At 45.1% G+C, this 21,215-nt stretch overlaps 1 protein-coding gene across 3 annotated transcripts in view; it reads left to right on the top strand.

Annotated features, from left to right (window-relative positions):
* Positions 1-21,215, top strand: part of Acoxl (acyl-CoA oxidase like) — a 294,348-nt gene that overhangs the window by 63,488 nt on the left and 209,645 nt on the right. For all 3 annotated transcript variants that reach the window (XM_085696377.2, XM_085696375.2, XM_085696378.2), the window contains exon 9: positions 1,958-2,090. In XM_085696377.2, the coding sequence (XP_085552503.2) occupies positions 1,958-2,090 (133 nt within the window). The remainder of the gene's footprint in view (positions 1-1,957; positions 2,091-21,215) is intronic.

The following is a 21,215-nucleotide window of genomic DNA, read 5'->3' as shown; positions in this document are numbered from 1 at the left end:
AATCTAAAAGCTTAAGACCAAGCTGTGGTAATCTTGATTGCATGGCATTAACATAGGGTAGTTATATGGACAATGGGATAGAATAGTCTACACATAAATTTATTGACAATTACTAGACTTCTGGAGAACCAAGACAGAAAGGAAACAATAGTCTTTTCACCAAGTGGTTCCAGAATGTGTGGCTATCTATATTCAAAAATGTTAGGTTGAATTCTTACCTCACACCACCCAACACAGATGCACACAGTTCTTAGAAGAGACCTGGGCTATACAGCTAGTGACCTTGGTCTCATCAGTGAGTTTTTAAGCACGACACCAAAAGTGCAGGTAAAGAAAAACCAAAGAAAAAGTAGGGCACTCGGAGTTTATAAAAAATTGTAAAAACTTAGTGAAAATTGACTTTTGAGCTGAGAAAGACTTGTGAATCAAATATATTATAAGAGCCTAGCATTCAGAATGGGAAAACTATACCAGTTAATTAGACAGACAATCAGTTAAAAAACTAAACAAAATATCATTAGACATTTTCCCAAAGAAGATAGTCAACCTTCTAATATAAGATGAAAGAAAACTCCCCAACTCCCCACTGTCATTGGGAGACTGCTATCCAATCCCAGTGAGATGCCATTCTGCACCCCTTAGGACGTCTGTGCTAAAACTTGCAGACAATGCCAAGTGCTGTTGAAGATGAAGATATTGGAACTGATACGCGTCACTGGCAGTGTTGTAACATGTCTTCACAGATTTGGAAAGTCACTTAGCAGTTCCTCAAAAGTTTTAAGTTTGGACTGGAGAGGTGGCATGGCAGTTGAGAGTGTTTGTTCCTCCTGCAAGGAACCAGATTCACTTCCCAGCACCCACATAATGGCTCATGAATGTCTAACTTCAGTTCCAGAGGATCTAATGTTAATCAGATGTTAATTCCCTCTCATTTCATCTTCTTCTGGCCTCAGTGAGCTCCTTTACTCAAGTGGTGTGCATTAAACTCGTGCAGCACACACACACACACACACACACACACACACAAATAATAATAAATCTTTTAAAAAATGTTGGAAGTTAGATGATTCAACAGTTTTATTTCCAGATACACATGTATATCTGTAGATATTATGTGTATGTACATGCATACATATATACATAGATACGTGTGTATTATATGTACATATAAGCATTGTCCATATGCCCATTGAAATGTGTACATCTATTTGCCCCAAGTAAACCTGAGCACAAATAGTTTTAGGATAATTATGCATAATATCCCCAAAGTGGAAAAATTCTACATCTGTTAGCTGATAAATGTTAAAGATGATTGAGTGAAATATTCCTTCATAAAAAAGTACTGATATAAGCTATATAGCATAGGTGAACCTTGCAAACCTTGCCAAGTGAAAGAAGACAGATGCAAAAATACATGATATATATTGTTCCCTTTGATGCAAAGAGTAGGCTGATCCATAAGGACAGGAATTGTTTGCTATGTACTGGAGGGTGGAGTTATAGAGAGTGAGTTCAGTTGGGGTGGGGTTTCTCTAGGATGATGAAAGTTTTGGAGTCAAGCAGTAACAATGATTGTAGAACTTTGAGAACATCCTAAGGCCTCCAAATCCAAATGCTATAAACAGCTGAATTTTATGGGATGTTAATTACGTCACATTGTTTTAAAAAAGCTAGCCAGCGTGCTTGCACATCCAGGCCCTGGCTTTGGTTTGATGGTGGTGGTCTTCCTGCTATTCCTTTTTGGGAGCTGCTACTCCACTGCAGGCTGGCAGTGGGAGAGAACCTGTCCTTACCTTCCGTAAGTCAAGCCCTTCGCAGCATTCCCTTTGAGATGCTCCCAGGAGTTCCATTTCTGTGTTTACAGGGGAGTCCCATGATTTCATTTCTAGTAGTGTTGTACTTTGTTTTGTCTTAAACCCCTTCCTCTTTTCCATCCTGCTTCCCTACCTCCTCACAGGTTTGGTTCTGTGGCTCCAGATGGACAGTACTATTCACCCATTCAAAACAAGAGTACAAGATTCAATGCAATGCTGGCAACGCTCACCTCTTCAAGACTGGCAGTGGCTTTCAACGCCATGAGTACCATGAAGGTAGTAGACTCTGATTCTAATTAACTTTACTGCTTATTGTTTCCAGGATGAGTAACAATATCAGAGGCTAAGATTCTCAACTAACAGTTACATGGGGCCAGAGATATTCATGCTATGCTGAGGAAGGCTGTTTAACCGTGAATACAGATTATTTCTGCATCCTCAGACTATCTTCCATCTATCTGTATCTCAGTTATGTGTTGCTAGGCAAAAGCAGCATCATCATAAAAGGTGACCCAGAGAGACTATCTTCTTTAAGATGAGTGTGTCTGTTAGAAAGCAATTAAGCATCAACTCACGTGGGAAGGTCATCCTTTCTTTGCTTAGTTCATCGATGCCTATTGCTCTACACATGCTAATCAGGTGTGATATTTACCATCTCAGGTTAGAGTTCACAAGGACAGATTTTTAAAGCTATCTGGGTCTCCTCATTCCCCTTCTCCCATGCATTGGTTTGGGTAGAGCCTAGAGAGAGGAAAGCTCTGGGAGTATCATTCTCTCTTCCCTGTGGCTCCATAGGATTTTGTTCTCTGGGCCTTCATAGTCTCTGAGTGAGGGAGAATTCTGCCTTAAGTGCCGCTGAATTTGGCAAAGCTGGAAGAAAAATGCAGACTCCACAGTAGTATGTATTTGTGACTTGGATCCAGTTTTTCCATCGAGAAGGACGAGATTTCATTCACCTGATCCCAGGCCTGACTTTGGCCTGTGGGTGACTGAACAGTATAAAATCCTTTCTTATTCACTTATGGGCACCCTGGCCTAACCCCAGCACCTGGGAGTGGTGCTCCTTTTGTGAACCCAAGTGCTCAGTACCGAGGCCCTGACCTGACGTCCTGCACTCATGCTTGTTCTGTGGTGGCTCTTACGTGAGACCAGGTGGCTATTCTGAAGTCTCGTGTCACAGGCGTCTTGGCTAGTTCCTTATCAGTACCATCTGATGGGGGGGACCCCAGGAAAACTTTGTGATGAAGCACTGGCCTGGCAGCCTTCAGGTTCTGAGGAAAATGGACCAGCAGGAACGGAGAGCTGATCCAGGTCGTCTGGAGTGTAAAGGGAGTGTCTCTATGCTATCGCTCCAGTTCATGGACGTCTTCCAACAACCACTGCTAAGCAATCTTCTGGCAGGACTTCTGGGTCATAATCATATGCTGGTTGGCTAATGGCAGCAGAAGCCTCTGGGAAACCCTGCACTGTAGTCGGATTTTTCTTTGGGTCGCCAGCTCACAAATAATGGCATGGAGACTTGTTATTAATTAGGGAAGCTTGGCCTTTAGCTTAGACTTGTTCTTAACTAGGTCTTTTTTGTTTTTAGATTTTATTTATTTATTATGTATACAGTGTTCTACCTTCATGTATGCCTGCAGGCCAGAAGACACCAGATCTCATTATAGATGGTTGTGAGCCAACATGTGGTTGCTAGAAATTGAACTCAGGACCTTTGGAAGAGCAGCCAATGCTCTTAACCACTGAGCTGGCTCTCCAGCCCTCAACTAGCGCTTATAGTTTAAATTAACCCATTTTTTTATTAATATTCATTCTACCATGTGTCTTTTACCTCTACCCCATTCTGTGTGTCTGACTCATTCCATGTCTGACTGGCCTCTCTCTGGAGTAATCTGCATACTTAGGTTCCTCCTACTTTTCCTCCCTCTCCCCAGAAATCTCACCTATCTCTGTCTGCCTAGCTATTGGCCATTCAGCTCTTTATGAAACCAATCACAGCAAAACATCTTCACACGGTGTACAGATATTCCACAACATCACAGCCTAGACAGATACATGTGGGAGATGGCACCAGGACATCCACACTGCTGGAAGTCTTGTACACGCACAGTGGGCATGCCTGGCACTGGCCTCAGCCGGATGTGGGCATCATATCTCTTGGAACCAATGTTAGAGATGTTTGTGAGCCATCACGTGGGTGCTGGGAACTGAACTTGGGTCTGCTACAGAGTAGCAAGTGATCTTAACTGCTGTGCTACCTCTACAGCCCAGAGACCTGGTTTTAAATCTCACCAGATCTGTACAGTGTGGGGAGGCAGTTCCCAGGAAAGGAGACCGATGGGTGAGTTTTTGTGATTTCATTTCCTCTTCTACTGAATGTTACCCTGGGGCTAGGACTGATGACCCTGTGATCTCAAGAGCCACATTTGGGTCAGTTCTTTGTGATGGTTTGATGCGCATCCTTAGTTTCTGTCAGTGTAGATGGATGATAGTAAGCGTGGGCCCTGAACTCAGGGAACCTGGACTCTAGTCTTAGCTCATATGTGTCCAGAAATGGAGCTGTAAGGAAGTCTTTAGCCCTTCCTGAACCTCAATTTTCTCACCAATAAAATGGGACTGCCAATGATGGTGAGGTAACAGTGAAGGACCAAGGGTGCCCAGCTCATGGCATAGAATAGCAATTCTGTAGTTCAGAGCTGTTGGTGATGTTGCTGCCGCCGCTGCTACTGCTGCTGCTGCCGCCACCGCTTCCACTGCTGTTATTGACCAGACAGAAGTTGGCTGTGGCAAAGAAATAAATGATCTTCCCCATGGCCAGAAAACATGCTTCCATGTAGGGCAATCTGAAATGTCTTGGGTTCCTGTGTGTTTAGAATAAACAACAGAATCAGAACCTTCCACTGGTGTGCCTAACTACGTCAGCCAGTGGAATTACCCAGTGTGCCAGTGGGATTACCCAGTGTGCCAGTGGGATTATCCAGTGTGTCGGTGGGATTATCCAGTGCGTCAGTGGGATTATCCAGTGTGCCAGTGGGATTACCCAGTGTGCCAGTGGGATTACCCAATGTGCCTGTGGGATTACCCAGTGTGCCTGTGCGATTATCCAGTGTGCCAGTGAGATTATCCAGTGTGTCAGTAGGATTATCCAGTGTGCCAGTGAAATTACCCAGTGTGCCTGTGGGATTATCCAGTGTGCCAGTCAACTTTCACTTACCACATGTAGAACTCTGAGACAATTAACTTTTAATAAGAAAATGTCTGTGGAGTTTCAGTCCACGGTCAGGCATCCCACGGCTTTAGGGCATTGTGGCTTGAGTGCATGAACAAGAGCACACCTCATGCCATGGCATCTGAGAAGCAGAGAGAGACGGGAAGGGTCTATACCAGTTACTTGCCTCTTGCTGTGACAAAATATCTGATGGGGAGCAAACTGGATGGAGGACGGGTTTCTTTGGGCTCCACTCTTCAAGCATGTACGGTCTACCAGGATGGGGATGTCACGGCAGCAGGAACTTGAGACAGCTGCTCACATTGTATCTGCAGACAGAAACAGAGAGGGAGAAAGGCTTATGCTTAGTTCACTTTCTCATTTCTATTCAGTCCAGACCCCAACCCATGGAATATTATTCACATTTAGAGTAAATTGTCTCACCTCAGTTAACCTAGATCACCCCTACAGTCAAGCCAATATTTTTTCTTTTTCTTTCTTTTGGGTTTTTCAAGACAGGGTTTCTCAATAGCTTTGGAGCCCGTCCTGGAACTCACTCTGTAGATCAGGCTGGCCTCAAACTCACAGAGATCTGTCTGCCTCTGCCTCCCGAGTGCTGGGATTAAAGGTGTGCACCACCACCTCCTGGCTTTGTATGGTGTTTCTAAATCCCGTTAAGTTGGCAATCAAGATTAGCCATCCCTGCAGCTGAGCTCGTGGTACCTTCTTCAAGGGCACAGCCCAACTGATCTTACTTCCTTCTATCAGGCTCCAGATTCAAAAGACTCCACCATTTCCCATTAGTGCCACAGGCTAGATACTTAACTATCAACATATGGGTTTAGAGGGCAGCATGCAGGATCCCAACTGTAGCATCTAGGCCATGGAGTGTGTACTTCACAGAGCCTCAGTGGGGTAGACCTTGTGTATACTGCCATGTTTCCCACTGAATAGCATTTCCAGTGGCTGTGTTGCATAGTGAGTGATTCAGAGCGGCCCTCTTGGCAGCTCCTCTTCCCCTGCAGCTCAGACGTGTGGTGGGTGTTTCCACGGCTGAAATCTAAGATGCTTCTGTTCCTTCTGCTGTCTCTGATGAATGGAAAATGGATCCTACCCTCCTGCATGCGTTCTTGATGTGTTAGGAAACTGTCACCTAGGCTGCTCACAATGATCATAGCTCAAGGCTGGGCGTGCCCAGTCCTTTTAAACTTTGCCCAGATGCCTGACTTTTCATGACTGTCTCTCATTTCCACGGCATTCCTCGGCACGCTGAGAGTTCTCTCAAAGGTTTGCCGCAGTAACCATGCTCTACTGGGTGCCCAAAATGACATGATCATTTAAATGATCAACAAGAAAAGGAGGAAAAAGAAACTGAGGGGTAGGGTTGGGGAGGGGGCCTAAAAGACCTTTGAAATGTAGTCGGGGTAGCTGGGAAGCCTTTCCCAGCAAGTAAGGGAGATGAGGGCAACACTGTGAGTGGGGGGGGGGGGTGGAAGAAGGAGGGGAGTTTCAGTTCATGGTTAGGCATCCCAACTTCTCTTTTTGGATCGATTCTGCGTAGAGGTAAATGTTTTAGCATAAGATACATTGGTCCCAACTTGTAAAGGTGTATCCCCAAAAGAGACTCCTGGGAGCTACACCCCATCCAGCAGTGTCTTGACTGGTGTGATGTTACAGGCAAGGGTTTGCTCTTTGAGAAGGCCTGTGTCTAGCAGACAGGCACAGCTGTACCTAGGCTAGCTTTGCTCCAGCCACCCGATTCCCACTGTGGCCTTCTAATGTTCATGGACCAAGGGCCAAGTTCTTTCTCATCTCAAGGGTCCCATATGACTCCCTACTTCTGAACCTCTTCTTCCCATTTGGCCCTCTCCTGATGGCTTCATTTCCTTCCCTTGCTGTGGTTGGGGTACTCACAGATGATGCTCTGCCATGATGGCCACCTCATCTTTATATAAAGCGAATTTTCACATACATTTCAAAGCTCTCGAGATTGTGCCTTCTTCAGAAGTGCCAGGCCGGCACATGCTCCCAGTGCTGTCTATCTCCAAGACGTGGCGGCTCCCCACATGGTGTTTATTTTGGTTATAACTAAACTAAAGCTTGCGACGGTGACACTAGAGTTTAGGGATTCCGCATGGGTCATGGTTCCATTCAGAAGGCATGGCCAACCCCAATGTGACTGTGTTTAGGCACTGTGTGCAAAAAGGCAACTCAAAGGAAATGGGGAAATTTGCTAAGACTGGTATCTACCAGGCATCTCCGTGTGTTTGCACACGGGACAAAGTCCATGTGAGGACAAAATGGGAGTGGCTTCTGGTTAGCCGCTGGCACCTCCATCCCAGGCATCTAGACTCCAAACTGTGAGGGAAAAATGTCTGTTATTGAAGTTATTTGGTCTACTTCACTACTTCAGCAAACTGATATATGTGTCAAAGGACCCAGAGGGTAGGTGAAGGACCTCCTTGACAGGCTGTCAGTCAAGACTATAGCTGATGGGAATCATCTCTGCCTCCTCCCCTCACCCCAGGGCCCAGCCCTGAACTAGGCAAGAAGAGGTGGCCCTACGTAAAGTTGTCAGGCAAGGTGACTGAGTGGAATCCACATGAATGGAATGCCGTGTCTGCTCCAAATGCTGTACTGAGGCCATTAAGGCCTTAGAGCTAGCCTCTCTGAGTTTTTGTTATGCCCACGTGACCTTGAAAATTACAGAAAATCTATCTTTAGAGACAGAACTGCTGTCATAGAGAGGAAGGGCTTCCCCGAGGACCTGCCGACAAGAGCCACACAGGAACGTGGAAGCTTGCAAGATCAGGTTCAAGGACACTGATGATTAAAGGTGCCTCTGAGGTTGTAAGGTTGACAAATAAGGGTGATAACACAAGCTCATCCTTGGCAGTAGCTTCTCGGAGCTTAGCTGAATGCTGAGCCAAATCTGGGTGATGGGAGGGATTTGGATATGAGTAGTTTGGGGACAAGAGTAGCCATGCCCCCTGGGCACCCTCCTGGAACCAGTGAAGTGCATGATCTAGAGAAGAGATTGAAGGAGCCTCTTTAAATCATAAAAAAAGGTGTGGTAGGAAAAATGGTGACAACTTCTTCAGTTTCCCAGACCTGCAGGGATAGTGGGGCTCAGGGTGGGGTGGAGACAACCATTTACCTTCCATCCATCCATCCATCCATCCATCCATCCATCCACCATCCATCCATCCATCCATCCACCCACCCACCAATTTTGCATTATTCTCTTTAGTCATTTGCTGATATAACTATACATCCGTCCATACATATACCTGTTTGCTCATTCATCCATGCATCTCTCCCTCCTCCACTCTTCCCCTCTTTCATCTATCCATTCCTCTGCACTACTGGATGCTTTGGTGGCTAATAGAGATCTATGCAACCCTGAGAGAAAATAAGTCACCTATCTGATGATACCACACTTGAGAGCCTACACCAAGTTGGGGTTTGGAGGGGGAGCTGAAGGTAGCAGCACCTCTATGAGATCTTGCATACATGAAGGCTCAGGGCAGGAGCCGCATTGAAAGGACTTGGTTAGAGTTGAAAACCTATGATAATGTGTTGGTAGTGTGGCCTTATGGAGGGCAGGGCAAAGAGAGGTAGTGGGTTCCTATATCAATGCCCTCAACACACACGCAGTGTGTGTTTTGCTAAAATGGGGAGGGAAGTCAACTGATGCTTATTCTTTTTTAACAATGTACACAGTGAGCGATCACCCATCTGTTCTCACAGATAGCAGTGGCGGAATAGTGGTCTTAGCCTAGATGAGACTTGGGAGCACACATCTGTGTGAACTATATACTTTCCAGGTCTCTGGTGTGGGAACTTCTCAGGGTTGATCACCAGAGGGCAGCAAATACCAATTTGCAGATTGTGTCCTTGCTATTGTGTATTTGCTTTGTGTTGGGTGTCAGAAGGGACGGGATTTGCTTCTGACTGTCACTGTGAGCACAGGGTCTGCGTTAGCCATGTGTTTGCCAGGCTCAAGGCTTGCAAATTATCTATGATTATTTTGATGACTTTAGGGCATAATTTGACCCATAAATGTCTCTTAGAAAAGCAAACAAAACCAAAGTCCTTTGTATTACTTTGGATGGTTATTAAAATACTTACATATTGCTGGGTTGTCTCTATGGCAATTATTTACATTTTTCACAACAGAAACTTAAACATTTGTCTTTTCTTTTGAGACAGGGTCTCACTATGTAGCCTTGGCTGTCTTGGAACTCCCTTTATAGACCAGGCTGCCCTCCAACGCACAGTGGTCCTCCTGCCTCTGTCTCCGGGTTACTGGGAGTAAAGGTGTTCATTCAGCAACATTTACCTCTTAAAAGACTTAGCTCCTGTACTTTCCCCAGAGTCCCAGGTGCTGGCGGTAAATACAGCTAGAGATAAGCAGGTGTGTTTGAAGTGGGTGTTTGGAAGAATTTCTGTTTTGAACATAGCTCTGTGAATGTGTGCTGAATACTTTCCTTTTCAGCACTGCAGGGGTGGTAGAGATGACCTGGGCCAGGTTCATACCCCACAGAGACTCAGAGTGCACCAAGGGAACTCTAGACCATTGGGAGGGAGCATCCAGGGTTCCTGGGAGGGGGATAGAGGTGGTGGTATATATACCTGGGGCTAACACATCATAAAGAGGGAGCCTTAGGGTATTGTGGATTGGAAGGGACCTCAGAGATCACGTTCTAATCTAAGCCCCACATCCCACCATGTTCAGGATTGAATTTAGGACTTCACACACGAAGAACACCAATTTGGCTCCTGCACTGCACCCTGCCCCCACTGCATGTCTTTTATAGAAACATTTCTGAGTGAGGCCTCTCGATCCCTGGCAGAGTAACCTCGAGTTGGCATGCAGCCCGTCCCTCCCGAGTCACATATCCAGGCCATGTTTACAGATGAACACCCTCAGAGCGTGTGGCAGTGCTGAAGGAGAGGGAAGTCCTGGGGCATCACTCCCTGTTTGATGTGGCACAGGAGCGTTAGAGGTTGAGATGTGCCAGCCGTTCAAGGATCAGGGCCTTGTCTGTGAGTCATCAGAAGCTGAGCAGGCCTTTGGGAACCCAGCTTTCTGAGGCCCTGGGCACAGCCATGGCAACTGTAAGGCGGACAGAGCCACTGCCATGGCTGTGGACCGCTTACAATGTTCCTTGCCTGTGTCCGGCTAGGGAGGGAGCTGGCCTTCCACAGCCTGGCCTCCTACTTACTTGGCACAGAGTGTACCTGGGCTACAGTGTGGGGAGCTTTACTGCTTCATGGAAACTCTGCCACCTGTCATTGGGGATCATTGTCTGTGCCCCCTGAAAGGTTGGATAGTGGTGACTAATGGCTGGCAGATTTTTCTCCGTGCTTCTGTCTGAAACCATTTCCATGCAGGACAAGTGACTGTGAAGGTCATGGTCCCTTTTCTTCACATTTCACTGTTTCATGTTTCTGTCCCTTGCTTTAGTAGGCTCATAGAGAAAGGGGCCCAAAGAGAAGAGTCACTGTCTGACTATAGCTGGCTATGCTGAGAGCCTCCTGTTAAGGAACAGTTTATGGATCCATTTTATCATCTCAGCTCTCCCGTGAGACAGATGTTTTCATGGGTCTTGTCTGTAGTTGAGGAATAATGTGAGTTAAAAAGCACACAACTGCTTTCCTGGCGTTGGTGAGGGCTCGCAATTCACGGGGGTCATCTCAAGGAGTAGGTCTCCGAGTGTCTTCATAGTCCCTACCTGCAGCTGCTCCTGGATCACTGTGGTGTGCGGTCATATTTGCTTGGGTTAATTTTGCTCAACCAAAGATTTAAAAATTGTCCACATTGAAAATCGTGGAAATTCTACCTAAACTGGGATTTGTCAGTTATCAGATGACTAGTATCTGGGCCAGAATCTAGGCTTCTACCCACCTAATTGATTTTTAGTGGATGCTGACTTTTTTTTTTTTTAAAAGACTTTTCCCTGGTCCCAAGCATCTGTGTGCCAAGAGGGTTAAGGGAGGACAAGGCTGAGGCGGTCTTTATACTGATGTTCTTTCACAGGGGAAGGGGCCATTTATGATGAGCATTTATGGAGGGTGTTCGGAGGAGCTTTTAAAAATGCAATCCATTGTAATGATTTCGAATCTCTCTGCCTGTTCTATAATAAAACTTAATAGGTCAAAAAGTTTACATTTAATTAGATAAATTTTTAAATATCCTAGGCCATTTAAATCAGACACCACAAAACACCGATAAGAGAGGCAAAATGAGAACTTGTGCATTATTTGTGTTTCTGAGTTTCTTGACTTTTAGGCATTTCTACATCACTGCTGTGAGAGAGTTCAGTTCAATAATACAGGCCCCACTGTCATTCCCCACTTCATCCTTTTCCTTTAGTTTCTGACTTTTATATTATTTTAGTTTTTTGTGAAGACTGCCAGACCACCTACATGTATTCTACAACCTCCCATTTCCTGTCCCAATAACTCTGTTTCAGGATACTGTCCCACTGTAGGATACTGTCCCACTGTAGGATACTGTCCCACTGTAGGATACTGTCCCACTGTAGGATACTGTCCCACTGTAGGATACTGTCCCACTGTAGGATACTGTCCCACTGTAGGATACTGTCCCACTGTAGGATACTGTCCCAGTGTAGGATACTGTCCCACTGTAGGATACTGGCCTGCAGAAATGTTAGTTATTTTATACTGTGAAAACTAAAATATTAGCTTTTTTCCTTCTGTACCTATCACCTAACTTTTGGTTTGTAATTACATTATTAAGGCCAGGGCTATGCATTTGTCCACAATAGAACTATATAAAATATAGGCATCTATTTTCTTTATATATATCCAATGTCAAAGCACTTTTGCAATTTGAAGAACAATATCCTAGCAACAAAGTCAATGTAATAACTCTCTTACACTGCATTAATTAATCAAATCACAAATGCTTGATATTTACATAACTATATTTCTGTAAGACTTCTGTTTTCTCTGTAGTTTTCAGTTGCCTTTTTTCCTCATTGGGAGAGAAAAACTAAGCAGTTATATCTTCATTTTATCTTTTTTATTTGTTTATTTTGATAGACTGCTGGTGGTAGTTAGTCTTTTTTTTTTAAGTCCTGTCTTATCTTTTGGTTAGATTTCCTCTAGTTTTGTTGCTATAAAATATTTAATATCTAGAAGGGCATGTAAATGACAATATTCTGACTCCTTAATGTGTTTTTATTTTGGGTCTTTATTTTGCCCTTATTTATGACAGGTTGTTTAACTGAGACTTGTAAATTTAAAATAACTCCTCATCCTCCCCCCAAAAAAAAAACTTTAAGGGTGTTCCTCCATTACCATTTTGGTCCGTGGGAAACCCTGTGTCTCCCCGTGGTGTACCTATTTGCACTTTTTCTCTGTGAACTGTTTGTCTTAAGTCTTGAGTGCGGGGATTTCTTAGTGATATATCTAGGTTTGGATTCTCATTCATCCTGTGTGGCACGGGGTAGGCCCTTTCACTTTTAAATCTATGTCTCCTTTCATTCCGGGGAGCTTTTCTCTCTACTCAGAACTCTCTTATTTGGAGGTTAGGACATTTTTGCCTGATCACCCCTCTTGTTTATACCCTCTCATATTCCGACAGGGTTGTTCTGTAGGAATTGTTTTCCTGATTTTAGTTAATTTTGCATGATTATTTTTCACTCTGTAAGAACCCTCCTGTTGTCTATTTTCTTTAAGCCTGTTGTTTTCTAGGTGTAACTGCTGGCTGAAGAGTAGAGTTTGGCCACCTGGATTATCTTTCTTCTCTAACACCAGTGGACTTGACCAAGGAAATAAGAAGGCTGAGAAACAGAGAGACCGGCAGCTACAGTCAGTGTGACAGAAATGCTGAGCAGTTACACCAAGGTTAGCTTTGACCATTCAGGGGAATTCCCCCCAAAGATCTTACATTGAGTTTTGACACTCAGGTAGAAGCTAGTTAGCTAACAAAGTAATGGAAGGGCATTCCAGGCCTGGGAGAATGCGTGAAGTCACAGAGTAGATGAACAGTGTGCTCCACTCGGGTGCCGCACAGGAATTAACGCAACCTAAGTTTCCACGGGATACTTGAGAGTAGGTGGATGGTGGGGAGGCCTCAGAGAGGCTCGGATGCAGGAGAAAGATGTGAGATTTACGTTAATTTTGTTTTGTTTCATTTTTTGAGATAGGGTTTCTCTTTGTAGCCCAGGATGTTCTAGAAGTCACTTTTTGTAGACCAGGCTGGCCTTGAGCTCAGAGATCCACCTGCTCTGCCTCCCAAGTGCTGGGATTAAAGGCGTGCACCACCACAGCCCGGCTGAGACTTACATTGTTTGACTGTCCTACAGCTGGCTAATGAATGGGAGAACAAAGTGTTGACGACTGGGACAGCCATAATGATCTGAAGATCACCGTGAATGTATAGAGTAGGAAGAGGAGAAGAATGTGACCTATGTGGAGGGACCAGAATAGAGAGGCCTGGGGTTGTTGGAGTAATGGATTGAAGATGGGCCTGTCTAGGTTTTGTGACTGTGAGACTTGAACTTGTCTAGGGAGTTAGGGAGAAGGATATCTTCTCACCCTCAGAAGCAGAGACATTTTTTAGATGTTCAATGGGCCCTTATTCATCTTTTACTCAGCCTGTCACATGGTCATTTAGTGATTTACCTCACCAAAGAATCTAAGCAAGAGAACAAATCTTGTCTTTTCTTGGTTACCATTGCCCCTTCTGAACTTAGATCAAGACTTGATACTTAGTGTCTAGTAAATAAATTGTGAGCAGGTGATGGATAGATGGATGCCTTACTGTAATGATGAAGGGAGGGGTTTCTTTCATAGAGAATTGTTCAGTTCACATCATAATGTTATGGGGATCTGGTTTGGGTCATTTGATAGCTTCTTATTTATTTATTTATTTATTTATTATTAATTAATATTATTTATTATTTCATAGTTGAGATGTTTGGGGGCCTTCTATTTATTATTTACTAATACATTATTTATTATTTATTTATTTTAAGGATGGAACCCAGGGCCTCATGACATTTTAGGCGTGAACAGTTACACTGAGCTACATTCTCAACCTTTATGCAGGGGCATTTGAAATGTATTGAGAATCCCACATTAAATTTTTAGAAAAATAAACCAAATACTTCCATTGTCCTGTGTGCCAGTCCAGAGCTGTGCTATAATCTTGGGTCTAGTTTGGCCCGAGGCTTTTTAGTCTGGGCAGTGTGTACACAGGCAGACGTTTGTGTTTATTTCCTGTGGTGCTCACTTATTCCTTGGCTACCCTTGCAGATTGCTCATGGGTGAGCCTCCTGGGCCTGACGACATTGTCAGTGTGACTGAATTGCTATTCTGGGCTGATGACACATAGCCTAGGGACAACCTCTTGTTCTCTGAAGACTCTGTGTAATAGGATTACAGCTTCATAATGCAGTTCAGGCCAAACTTTGGAGCAGCTGGGCTAAGGGGAATTATACCTGAGTGAGAGAAATTGGTCCCAAACCCCAACAACACAGAACTTGTTTCAGCTTCTCAAACAACCTGACAGGTGACAGGCTTTGTCACCTCTGGGCTCGGCACAGGCTGGTCCTTCTGCCTGTGACGCTAATGTTTCCTTTCTTAGCCACTGTTTCTATGTAGGTGGATGTTGTGTCTCCAGGAAACCTCTCTCTCCTGTGGAAAACCTTCCTTTACAGAAAACTCAGAGTGCTTCGTTTATTCCAGTCCCTGATGCGAACTCTGTATTTTCTGTCAGAAGATGAGTGGGTGGATGGGGGCATCACACAAGACCAACCACATAGGAGACCTTCGATAGCCCATCACAGCATCTCTATGCTAAGGAAGTCCAGGAGGAGGAAGGGAGCTATACATGCAGTCGTCTACAATGGGCTTGACTCCTCTGTTCACAAGCTCTTACTCCTTGACCATTGCGGTCCCACCCTGGAAGACAAGGGGTACTAGGAGGTGAGGCGGCTTGGCAGTGGATTGTTATGACCAGCCCTGTCCTTCAGTGACTTAAGTCTCTGTAAGCTTTTTTATTTTATAGATGGACATGGTGGTACATGACTTTAATCCCAGTACCCAGGAGGCAGAGGTAGGAGAATCTTTGTGGGTTTGAGGAAAGCCTGGTCTACATAGTAAATTCTAGGATTAGAGTTAGAACTACATAGACAGACTCTTTCTTTCTAGAAAAACAAAACTAACCAAACAACCAAACTAACACCCTCTCCCTCCCAGCCCACACACAAACAAAACAAAATAATCTTCCTCTTGTCAATGTATTAAGGCCTCACTACAGACAGGATTATGGGCATGTTGGGCTCTGAAAGAACAATATCTTGAGTTTCTAGAAACATATATGCTTCTTGCTTGGATAACAGCTTCCTTGACTTTTGGGCTATACTGACCCATTCAGTATTTCATCCTGCCCATCTCTGTGATTGTGTGGCCTGACCCTTGAACTTGATTTCTGTTTTCAGGGATCTTCCAAGTCAGGTAGTCAGAGTCAAGGGCATTAGCTCCATGCTGAGCCTGTCAAGTCATGCTTTCTCTGTGAACTTTCATCTGGTAATAATGCTGGAGCGAGTTGACTTTTAAAAAATATTTGCATATCTCATTTCCTTGTCTAATCAGTGTTGTGAGGATAATGTCCCACTTTCCATGCTTGGCTGAGCAGCTGCGGTAGTGTGAGGCGCTGGGGGGCCGGCTCATGGCAGCAGTTTCTCTTTCTTACCTTTCCCGTCTCATTCCAGCCTTGCTGCAACCCACGCCCTGGACTTCCTTAAAAAGACCCTATCTCTTCAGTGAAACGATATGGATGTATGACATTTGTCCACGGTTTAAAGGACACCTTTGTCACAGCTGCAGCATGGTTCCAAGCGTCGTCCTTGGACATGCTTAGTGGAAGGTGTACTGTGCCTAGCGTCCCCCTTGAAAGTTCTTTAGATAAACAAGGGGAACAGTTAGGTTTAAGTACGTAGTTTCCTTTGGTGTGTCTCTATGGTTACCCGTGACCTTGCGAATCGTCTAGTTTATAGGTCACAACTAGGCCAAAGATGTCAGGTGCCTCTTTTCAAAAATAAATACAGCATCCCCTCCTCCTGAAGGTGTTGATGGGGGTTGGTGAGCTTTTTGTGGCAAACAGAGCCGTTCACTTGAGCCTTGTTCAGGGGCCCCTCTGTAGATTTTAACACCATCTTACTGATTTACTGACAGCTTCTAATGGAGGGGTGGACTTGAGGCTTGAACCCCAGGGTCTATTCTGTCTTCAGCTAAGGGAGTTCCTAAGATGGAATTTGAATGCTTGCGGAGGACAGGCATTTTAAAGAGTGTGCAGAGGGAAAAGAAGACACAGAGAAATCCTTGCTGCCCGAGACAGGAAGGAAGTTGACTGCTGGGAGAGTCATTGCATGAGTTCCTTTTCCTGTTGCAGTGACCAAATATCTGACCAGAAGCAGCTCACAGGAGGAAGGGTTTATTCTGGCTCCCCGTGTGAGGGGTTTCAATTAATCATGACAAGGAAGCCATGGCAACGGGGGCTTGAGACAACTGGGAACATTACATCCCCAGTCAAGATGCAGAGAGTGACTGGTGCTCAGCCCGCTTCCCCCATATGCAGGCTAAGGGATGGTGTCACCTATAGCCAGCATGGGTCTTCTCACCCAGGCTAACCTAATCCAGATGGTCCCTTGTAGGAATGCCAGAGGACGTTCTCTTGGGCGATTTTAGGTCTTGTCACACTGATAACCACCCACTGGAGTCCCGGAGACACAGTTCTGACATTAAACACCAGTGGAAACTCGATCTTGATATGAGGGCAGAGATGGGGAGGAGGACCAGTCTAGAAAGAGGACGAGCTATAGAGAAACTTTCAGGGTGGGACAAGAAAGTTGAAGGTGGCTCAAATGACAGCTTCTGTCCTCAAGGTCTAGGGAGAGGAGGTTGGGGTAAAACTTAGGATGATGTTTGTCTCAGTCAGCTCTCTGTTGCTAGGAACAAAGTACCCGAGAAAACCAATTTACAAGAAGAAAGGTTAGTTTTGGTTCCTAGTTTTGGAGGCTTTAACGCAAGTGCACGGTTGGTTGGTACTGTTATTTGGGGCCTGTGGGGTGGCAGTACATTATGGTGAGGAGTGTTCACTAGAGCTAAGCTGCTCTGATTGGGGTGGCAGGGAAGTGAGGTGGGAGGGCATATGGGGAGGGGCCACATTCCCAGTATACCCTTCAGAGTATATCTCCAATGAACTGATTCCCTTCTACTAGGTTCTATACCCTAGAGGTTCTACCACCTCCCAAGAACATCACAAGTTAGGATGGAGCCTTTAACACATGGCCTTTGCGAATATTCAGGATCCAAAGCACATTTATCAAGGCGCAGCTGTTTAAGGTGTCAGAATACAGGGTGACAGGCGAAGCGTAGAGAGGTATGGGAGTTTCTGAACATGGAGTCCTGAGAGGCATGCTTTGGGCTAGTCTGTGTCCGTGGCAGTCCCCACAATAGAAGATGGGATTTTTCCCCCCTGCAGATAGAAGTGGAAAGTGGGTTGGTTGGGTTGACCAAGATCTGGAAATTTACTTTTGAGTTTGCATTAGGTACAGGGTGGGTTCGTGGAAGTGCTGTCTGTTGGGAAGGCTTGACAGGTGAGCCTGCGAGTGGCGAGTGGAGGGGATGGAACAATGGAAGAATGGCCAGAGAGAAAAGCCGCCTTCTCACTTCTGTTGGGTACTCGGCATATGGTCAGAAACGCCTAATGAAGGACACTGATGTTTAAATCTTTCCAACCAGTCGTGCCAAGGTATCTGTATGGAAAATAGTATGTCAGGAATGTCTGGATTCTACCCAAATTGTGATTTCAATTGCAGCCCATTAACACTGCACTCTCAACACCCCTGACCTGGTGGTGAGGGGTGGCACATTAGTGACTTTCTGTCACAGGGACAAAATGCCCAGCGAAAGCAGCTTGTGGTAAGAGAGGTTTATTTTGGCTCAGGATTTTAGAGGATGCAGTCCGTCATGGCAGGAAAGATACAGGCGAAGGCTTGGTCTGTGGTGATGGGGACTTACAGAGCTTGTTCCTGTCCAATGCCAACCTGGAGCCAGAGAGCATGGGCAGGAAGTGAGTCTTGGCTATCACTCTCAAAGGTCTCCCTTAACAGGTGACTTACCTTCTCAACCACATCTTCCACCCTGAAGGTTCCACAGCTTCCTCAAGCAGCACCAGCTGGGTACTAAGTGTTCGACCATACGTCTGTTGGGGACAGTTCACAAATCCTGCAGGAAGCGTTGGCTGCTCGTAGTTTTCTGTCCTTCTGTCGTGAATGTTGAATGGACCCATGTGAAACACGTACAAGGAGGACATCTCTCTTGAGGAGCTGTTCAGGGTGTTTCCCTTCCCTTCCTTCCTTAGTTTCTATTCATCAATGAAGGTGCCAGTAGATCAGACCATTGGGCTGAGTTGCAGATGGAGCCATCAAGAAGGCTGGTCCGGGTTCCATGGAGAGGCTGGACCACTGTATGCTGCAGGGTTGTGGTAGTCTCACCCAGTTAGAGAGGCTCCCCTCCTATGGGATATGTCTTAGAATCTGGCGCTTTTGAAGCTAGGTGGTACAACTGGTGGACAGGGCCCAGCAGCTGCCCCGTCCATCTCTCCATGACCCCAGATCAGGTGTCATTCACTTAACATGACTAAGGTTGTCTCTGCCCGCTTTCTCTAGGCCGAAGTTACTCCCTGCTCTCATACGAGCAGCTCATACTTAAGACATAGACAGTCATGCTTTTCTTCCGTAAGGGTGGACTGTTGACGTAAATTACTTGGAATTCTCCCGCATCAAAATTTGCTTCTTCTCCTTCATTTGCTTACTTTTTTTAGTCACATCTTTTTCTTCCCTTGCTTCGGCTTTTTGAGACAGGATTTCTTGTCATCCAGGATGACTGAACTCACATGTAGTCAAGGTTGACTTTGACTCTACTCTTCTCCCATCTTCCTAGGGCTCGGGTTACAGGTGTGTACTGCCCCAGCTGGCTTGAGTGTTTCTTTGTATCACTATATATTTATGGATACTTAATTTATGCTTTGGGTTAGAATCTAATTCTTCTCATTTTACTTCGTTTCTTAAATTATTTCACTTGTGACCACTGGGAATTCTTTCATTTAGCTTATTTCTCTTCCACCTGGGCATGAGTGTGTGCCTGTGTGTATGTGTGTGTTAGATATTTCTAGTGCTGTAGGGTACTTCTTGTATTTTCCCTGCCCCAGGCTCAACTACTCTGCCAAAGAACCCTAGTTTCTCCTGTTGGAGAACATTTTGAGAAACCAAGGTTTGGGTGCTATGTGGTTTTGTTGCTACAAGGGAAATGCCTGTGTGTGTTTTGTTGCTACAAGGGAAATGCCTGTGTGTAAATAAATGTATTCACTTATAGCTCTTTCAAGCTAAACATGAATTCATGTTATATCTGAACGCTGATCATCATCACATAGATATTCTAGATTCCTATTATGGCTTATGTGTGAGTTACCTGCTCCAACTTTGAGAAACCTAACTCCAGACATCCATTGTAGTGGTAGCTGGTCCAGAACTGTGGGCCCCGTGGGAAGCATTAGTTATAGCTTGGTTTTGCAGTTCCCATAGCCCACCTTGCTCTGCCCCGCCCCTCAATTAAGTTGTCCTGTGCTCTTCGCTCTTTCATGATCTGCATTTCTTCTGGATTCTCCTCACCATCCCACGTTTTATCTTGTGTTTTCAGTTGCTTTCATTTCACTTTCTCTCTGTGTTGTAAGTTTCCTTCGTGGGTCTGCTGATGTAGCATCACATAGGATAGCTTCACCAGTTCCAAAGGCCATGCACTTTTCCTAGTCAATCTTCTTTCTTCTCTAAACCCTTTCAGCCTAGACCTATTTCCTATCTCCACCGAGCTGCTGCTTCCAGAATGTCCTGCTGATAGAGCGACACTAGAAGTGGTCTTCCAGCGTTAGCTCCTGCCACCGAACACAGCACTTTAAGATTCATCCACCTGTGCAGGCTTTCCTTTTGCTCATGTTATCAAATTATTTGTGTAAACACCTAGAACTCACGAACTGGGTTGTTATACTGGGCAGCAATCTCAAGGGAACTCCCTGCCTCTGCCTCCCCAGTGCTGCTTCCCCCAGCTTTTTACATGGCTGATAGACATTGTGCTCTTTCCAGCATAAGAGACAAGCCTACGTGAGATGTCCTGTGCTTTCTACAGTGCTTTGAGGCGATGGTAGATACATGCTGGGCCTCCAGTCACAGTGAAGACTTTTCTTGGAACCCTGAAAGGCGTTCATTTTCCTAGGAGTGATCCAGCTTCTGCCTCTCTGTGTGGTGGCCTGGAGGCCTGGGCTGAGCTTCTGGGTATTCAGGGCAGGAAGGTGTGGACAAAAGGATGCTAATGAGGAGCTAGAGCTGCAGAAGTTTGAACACTTGCCAAACACAGGGTGCTCAGCCAAATGGGGCTAGGCATCCTGGTGCCGGAGGATAGTGACAGGCTCAGCTGTACTCTTAGAGCTCGGTGGTTTTATTTAATCACCTATTTCCGGTTTGGCTTTTTTTTTTTTAAATCAGAAATAATGAATGGTGTCTTTGGAAAGAAAAGTATCTCCCTTTGCATTTTTCTTCATCTTATGCAGGGGTGAAAACCTTTTCAAAACCATCCTTGATTGTTCCTTCTTTGTTCGCACACCTCCAGCATCTTTCATACTATCTCCAGGAAATCTGCAGGTGAAGGGCAGGAAAATGGAGACAGACTGGGAAAATGGAGATCAGGGGGAGGCTGAATATTTGTTTACATGTTTAGGAAACCTGGACTGGGGCTTGGGGAATACTCTGGACATGGGCTATCACTGACTCATACTGGCTTATTGCTCAATGTGCACTTTAGGTTTTTCTCTTGGGGTGTGTGTGGGGGGTTAGTGATCCTACATGATTGGTATTCATACTTCTTTGTTTAGCACGTTTTCCTTTTATATCATTTGGGATTTTTATTTGCTAAGTTTTTTTTTTTTAAAGTTACTTTTCCGGTTGTGGTAATAAAATACTGCAACAAAAGCAAGTCAAAGGAAAAGGCTTATTGGGGCTCACAGTTTGAGGGTACAGACCACATGGCAGGAAAGTCCGAGCTGTGGGATGTCAAGGCACCTGTCCACTGCCCCACATTTAGAAAGCAGAGAATGA

This window comes from Myodes glareolus, chromosome 10 (assembly GCF_982192425.1).
Source record: "Myodes glareolus chromosome 10, mMyoGla1.1, whole genome shotgun sequence".
Classification (NCBI taxonomy): Eukaryota; Metazoa; Chordata; class Mammalia; order Rodentia; family Cricetidae; genus Myodes; species Myodes glareolus.
Note: the sequence above shows the minus strand (reverse complement) of the source record. Positions and strands in the feature narration are given on the sequence as shown.